This window comes from Saccopteryx bilineata, chromosome X (assembly GCF_036850765.1).
Source record: "Saccopteryx bilineata isolate mSacBil1 chromosome X, mSacBil1_pri_phased_curated, whole genome shotgun sequence".
Lineage (NCBI taxonomy): Eukaryota > Metazoa > Chordata > Mammalia > Chiroptera > Emballonuridae > Saccopteryx > Saccopteryx bilineata.
The window spans coordinates 28694309-28700800 of NC_089502.1; the positions used below are offsets into that span (position 1 = coordinate 28694309).

Consider the following 6492-nt stretch of genomic DNA (forward strand, 5'->3'; position numbering starts at 1 on the left):
CGGAATGCTTTAAAGAAACCACTGAAAGATGTGACACTAGAGTTGCAATGAGCAATGCTAGTTAGGAGGTAACAGGCAAGCAGGCCTCTCGGGTGATCCCACTGGGTACAGACTAGTGAGTGGGTCACGCCAGCAGGACGCGCGCTCCTCCGACCTCAGGAGCAGGAGAGGAGTGAAGCTGTGCTGCCTGCGCGCGGCGCAGCAGGATTCTGCGCAGCCGGCGGCTCCGCCTGACTTAGGGCTCCTTTGCCCCGCCCCGCTGCCCGTGCCTTCGCGGCGTCCACTTCCTGTTCCTCCTCTCCGTTAGCGACACCAACGAGAGGACACCGCCTGCATCTAGAGCAGCCCCACCGGGAGCGTAGCCGAGGGGCGCGCGAACGTAAGAGGAAAGCCGCGCGGGGCTGCGCTTTTCCACCGCTGAGTCGTTCTAGACGTGGGTGAGTGCCAGGGCATCGCCTGCATCCAGAGCAGCCCCTGGAGGGGCTCTCCCTCGCCCCTCTTTTGGGGATGGCCTGGGCCTGGCCCACTTCCAGCATGCTCTACACGGGGCGCCCGGGCAGGTGCAGTGGGAGGCGTGTTTGGGGTAGTGGAGGGGGAGAGACTGAGAGCCACTTTCTTGCAGGCCCTCCGTGGCCGTACAATGGGGTCTTGAGTTGACCAGGACATCCCTTTCACTTCTGGTCTCCATTTCACCCTCTTCCCTTTTCCATATTCCACCCCAACTATCTTACCTAAAAAGATGCATCTCAGAAACCACTCAGGCACTTTTTACTTCATTTGTGCCCCTATGCAGTTTTGCTTCCCTTTCCTCTGCACCAGATACCCTATCATGTGCATCTCCAGTGTCACTTTTTTCTGCCTCCCCTAATGAAAAAAAAAGATCTATCCCCTAGAATAATTGTTATAAGTTATAAATGAGCAGTATCCCCATCAGGAAGAATTCTTACATACATATGCCATTATCAAGCTGGGAGATATGTGTAAGTTATTTATTGGCCAGAAATAATAAAAATTGCATAATATGAAATGCAAAAATCTTGTCTTAACCAATTTTAGAGTATATCTCCAATTCTAATATTAAGCAGAACTTGGTTCCTGTCAATTCTCTTTTCCTTCTTAGAACTATGTTTACTGACCAATTTCTTTGACACAAGAAAACTGTCCTGCCTCTTTCCCCACCTCTTACACCCAATAAGGAATTACAGCTGCCAAATTATTCCACATCTGTCATTTTAGTAGAAGTCAAAGTCCATTTCCTCTGGAAGAAAATCAAGGGACAATTTCCTTATAGCAGTATGGTGATGTTTGTAAAATATCAATTATGGTTAACAAATCCCACTTATTTTTCATTTGCAGGAAAACAAAGTTATTTTGTAACTTGTTTATTAAGTTCTGGAAGATATGGGTGAAAACACTGTTGAGATCATTATTCTGTAATAGAAAAAGCATTAAATTGATGTAAGGAGATCTGATTTCTAAGTCAGTTCTACCACGAACTGTGTGACTTTGGGTCAGTTACCCAAACCCTCTGAACCCTCTGTTTCTCTGTAAAATGAGAGAAATGACATTAGGTAGTTTCTAAGAACCCTTTCAACTTTAAAAGTCAAAGGGAAAATCTCAGTAGCTAAGTAGACCATTCCTTCTGAAAATAGAGGAGATTCGGAAAATCTCATCAGCTATATTTAGTGTTTGCTTTTCTTTTCATTTCTAATTGAAATACAAGTGTAGATTTTTCACATTTCACTTCCTGAAAGAATAAGGAAATATCTTGGGAATAAATAAAAATGATCATTAAGGGTTCCCAGGTATGCCTATATTGACTCAGTTCTTAGGCAAATAATTATTTTCACTATGCGCTTTTATTACATCAATTAGTTGGGATAATTATTGGAAACAATTCAGTCTTAGGAACAATAGGGTGAATACTAACATGTATGGTGTCATTCTCAAGAAACTTGCTTTAGATGTACTGAAAACACCTAAGGACAGCAGCCATCAGTTAAATAAATCGATTTAAGATTTTGATATAAAGGTCTATGTATATCTGCAGAGGTATTTAAATAATGTATTGCAAGCTTGTGAAACAAAATTCCTTTAAAGGGAATTATGGACTGGTAACCTGTGTAACATTGTTTCTCAGATTAATTCTTTGATTTAGTACTTGGTTAATTAAATCCCCATAGATGAAATACAAAAATAGCCTCCCAGAAAAATTCTGCCTCATAGAGGTGTTGCTGCAAAGTTCTAGTTTCTACTGAACAGTATAAATTGGAAGCTAATGATTCTTAGACTCCTTGGTACTATGTGCAGCTAACTTGATTTCAAACCTGGGAACCTTTTTTAAATATTAAGAGCAAAATATAAGTGTACAAGGAATACCAGGACAAACCACTAGACCCCTGGTCGGCAAACTGCAGCTCGCAAGCCACAGGCAGCTCTTTGGTCCCTTGAGTGTGGCTCTTCCACAAAATACCACGTGTGGGCGCTACCTCGATAAGAAATGTACATATCTATATAGTTTATGTTTAAAGATTTGGTGGCGCAGTGGGTAGAGCGTCAGACTGGGATGCAGAGGACCCAGGTTCGAGATCCTGAGGTCGCCAGCTTGAGCGCAGGCTCATCTGGTTGAGCAAAATGCTCACCAGCTTGAGCCCAAGGTCGCTGGCTCCAGCAAGGGGTTACTCAGTCTGCTGAAGGCCCGCAGAAAAGGCACATATGAGAAGGCAATCAATGAACAACTAAGGTGTTGCAACGCGCAATGAAAAACTAATAATTGATGTTTCTCATCTCTCTCTGTTCCTGTCTGTCCCTGTCTATCCCTCTCTCCGACTCACTCTGTCTCTGTAAAAAAATAAAAATAAAAAAATAAAATAAAAAAAAAGTTAAAAGATTTGGCTCCCCAAAGAAATTTCAATCGTTATACTGTTGATATTTGGCTCTGTTGACTAATGAGTTTGCCAACCACTGCACTAGACTAATACTTTTCTATTAAGTATCCTAAGGATTTTTTTTCTTCTTTATAGGAAAAAATGCTCTCTGAAAGCAGTTCATTTTTGAAGGGTGTGATGCTGGGAAGCGTTTTCTGTGCCTTGATCACTATGCTAGGACACATTAGGATTGGTTATGGAAATAGAATGTCTCATGAGCATCATCACATACAAGCTCCTAAAAAAGAAGATATCTTGAAAATTTCAGAGAATGAGCGCATGGAGCTCAGTAAGAGCTTTCGAGTATACTGTATCATCCTCGTGAAACCCAAAGATGTGAGTCTTTGGGCTGCAGTGAGGGAAACGTGGACCAAACACTGTGACAAAGCGGAGTTCTTCAGTTCTGAAACTGTTAAAGTGTTTGAATCAATCAACATGGAAACAAATGACATGTGGTTAATGATGAGAAAAGCTTACAAATATGCCTTTGATAAATATAAAGGCCAGTACAACTGGTTCTTCCTTGCACGCCCCTCAACATTTGCCATTATTGAAAACTTAAAGTATTTTTTGTTAAAAAAGGATCCATCACAACCTTTCTATCTAGGCCACACCGTAAAATCTGGAGACCTTGAATATGTGAATGTGGAAGGAGGAATTGTCTTAAGTATAGAATCAATGAAAAGACTCAACAGCCTTCTCAGTGTCCCTGAAAAGTGTCCTGAACAGGGAGGGATGATTTGGAAGATATCAGAAGATAAGCAGCTAGCAGTCTGCCTGAAATATGGTGGAGTGTTTGCAAAAAATGCAGAAGATTCTGAAAGAAAAGATGTATTTAATACCAAATCTGTTGGGCTTTTAATTAAAGAAGCAATGAATAATCAACCCAACCTGGTAGTAGAAGGATGTTGTTCAGATATGGCTGTTACTTTTAATGGACTGACTCCTAATCAGATGCATGTGATGATGTATGGGGTGTACCGACTTCGGGCATTTGGGCATATTTTCAATGATGCATTGGTTTTCTTACCTCCAAATGGTTCCGACAATGATTGAGAAGTGAAATGAGAGGATATATGTCATTACTGTATACGACATGTATTGTCATTATTTGTAATAACAATTATATATCCAACTTAGCAGTATGTTTCTATTTTTTCTTTTTCAGTTTGGTGACACTGGTTTAATGACACATTAAAACTTAGGAATACATTTTTAAATAGGGTGGGTTTTTTCCTTAAAACATGAAAATATCCAACATATTAGAAGGAAATGTATTAAGAATAATTTTGCATATAAAGCATATATTATTAAATATGTTTATGTGATAAATAGTAAATGATGAACATTTGAAATCTGTGGCACATGTTTTTTTCTGATTGGTTAAAAAAATTTACCATATCTTTAACTTTCTAAGATATGCAAATGAATCACTAGTTGTGAATTTGTGATTAAATTAATCTGTTAGCTGTGTTTCCATCACTTCTAATGTTACTTTAAGTTCTAAGCCTCTACAAGTGCCAATGAATTTGCTTTCTCAAAATATACAACCAAGCGACAAAGGAAATGTACCCAGTCAATGAAAAAGTGGAAATTGAAATCTGTCCTTGAGAGAATAAGTGACAATTACTTACAGAGTTTAATTTTTCCTGGGAGCTAATCTCATGGCATTCTTTGCATACACAATTTCATTGTAACTCTCTGTACTTCTCTGTGTAGATACTGGAATTGGATTGGTGACTATGAAGAATATAATATTATTTAACTGTTGTTTCCCAGTTAAGCTCTCATCTGTGGCTTGGATAAAAAATATATCACAGTTGATATTTACTTACTCCTGATGGTCTAATAGGTTCTGTGAAAGTTTCCTTTGAAAAACTTCTTTTGGCAATCTGGCAGTTTCACCTACCTGAATTAAGTCCTTTCTGGTTTTGTTTACCTGTTCAAATTCTGAAATTTTTCCCATGTTCATGGTTGCACCATATCCAACTCTTTTTTTTTTTTCATGTGGAAGACTTATCCTCACCATTCACCTTGGATTACCATACAATTTGTCTACTATAATTGGGCCTGCATGTGATATATTAAATCAGATCCATAAGCCCCGATAGGGCATGAGACCATGACATTTTAGAGATCAATATTTCCGGCCCTGGCCAGTTGGCTCAGTGGTAGAGCATCAGCCTGGCATGCAGGAGTTCCGGATTCGATTCCCAGCCAGGGCACACAGGAGAAGCTCCCATCTGCTTCTCCACCGCTCCCCCTCTCCTTCCTCTCTGTCTCTCTCTTCCCCTCTTGCAGCCAAGGCTCCATTGGAGCAAAGTTGGCCCGGGTGCTGAGGATGGCTCTGTGGCCTCTACCTCAGGTGCTAGAATGGCTCTGGTTGCGGCAGAGCAACGCCCCCTCGTGGGCGTGCCAGTTGGATCCTGGTCGGCGCATGCGGGAGTCTGTCTGACTGCCTCCCCATTTCCAGCTTCAGAAAAATACACAAAAAATATATATTTCCTGTAACTGGGCTCGTGATGTTAATGGTTTCCCACAGCTTTTGCAAACCAGAAAGAAAATTTCCTAAAGAGAACCTTGGGCTTCAAATTATTGATCATCAGAGTAGTGTGTAAAAATCTTTTGTTTTAATTTATCTTCTTTTCCTTTTGGGGTTCAAATTAAGGGTTATTAATTTTGAAAAATAATAAAAACCCTTTATCAAGCACCCTAATATGCTGTCTCAGATGCAGTTATGATGGATCAAATCATGTTCAATGTGAGTCCAATGACAGGCAGTATCTCACTAACACCCAGTTTATAGGTGCCGCCTTGCCCCCAACACCAGTACATAGTGTATGAGGGTATAGCTGTAATAAGTATATCATTACACTGCATTCCATTGTTTTATTTCCTAATGGGTGTTTAAGTAACAATTGCTTTTTAAACCAAACTGATACTCTGTATTTCTATACAAAAGTATTTCTTTATAAAATGTTACTTAAGTAACATGCTGTCTCTTTGAACTTATTTGTGTCCAGTCTTGTAGATAAAATCTGAATCTGTAACATAGAAAATAGTAGTACTAAGGTCACGTTACAGATTTGATTACCATGCATTCAACAGTCAGAAACTATAACCTCACTTTGTTACTTGGGGGGGGGGACCGTTGGGAAGAATGAAGTTCTGATGGAAATCAATCATGTTTGTAAATATATTTTACATATGGCTAATGGTTACTGTAATGCCAGCAGCCAAGGCCAGGCAGGTTCACATTGAATTTGAGCAGAGAAACTGCAGAGCTGGAAAGTGGTGGGCCATTCCCATTTAATAGATTATTTCAATGGATGAGCATAAGGCCAGGGGAAAACCACTTCTTATGGCAGCAAGCCATAAGAATAACAAAGCAGCCCCTCACAGTGGTGGGCAAGCAATCTGCCCTGAGGGAAAGCCCCTATAGCCTTACATAGGCTGTGCACACATGGCTCTGCCACGTGCTTACGCACTAATCAAAGTGCAAGCAAGCAAGCCCAACACAGGTATTTTCCCTACAGTTTACTGTATTGGACACCACAGGTATAAC

At 40.4% G+C, this 6492-nt stretch overlaps 1 protein-coding gene across 1 annotated transcript; it reads left to right on the forward strand.

Moving 5' to 3' along the window:
- Positions 1–281: 281 nt before the first annotated feature.
- C1GALT1C1 (C1GALT1 specific chaperone 1) lies at positions 282–5918 on the forward strand. The gene is made up of 2 exons (XM_066249550.1): positions 282–437; positions 3024–5918. Exon 2 carries the CDS (start codon positions 3030–3032, stop codon positions 3981–3983), a length of 954 nt encoding a protein of 317 aa, XP_066105647.1. The 5' UTR covers positions 282–437; positions 3024–3029; the 3' UTR covers positions 3984–5918.
- The last annotated feature ends 574 nt before the right edge of the window (positions 5919–6492 follow it).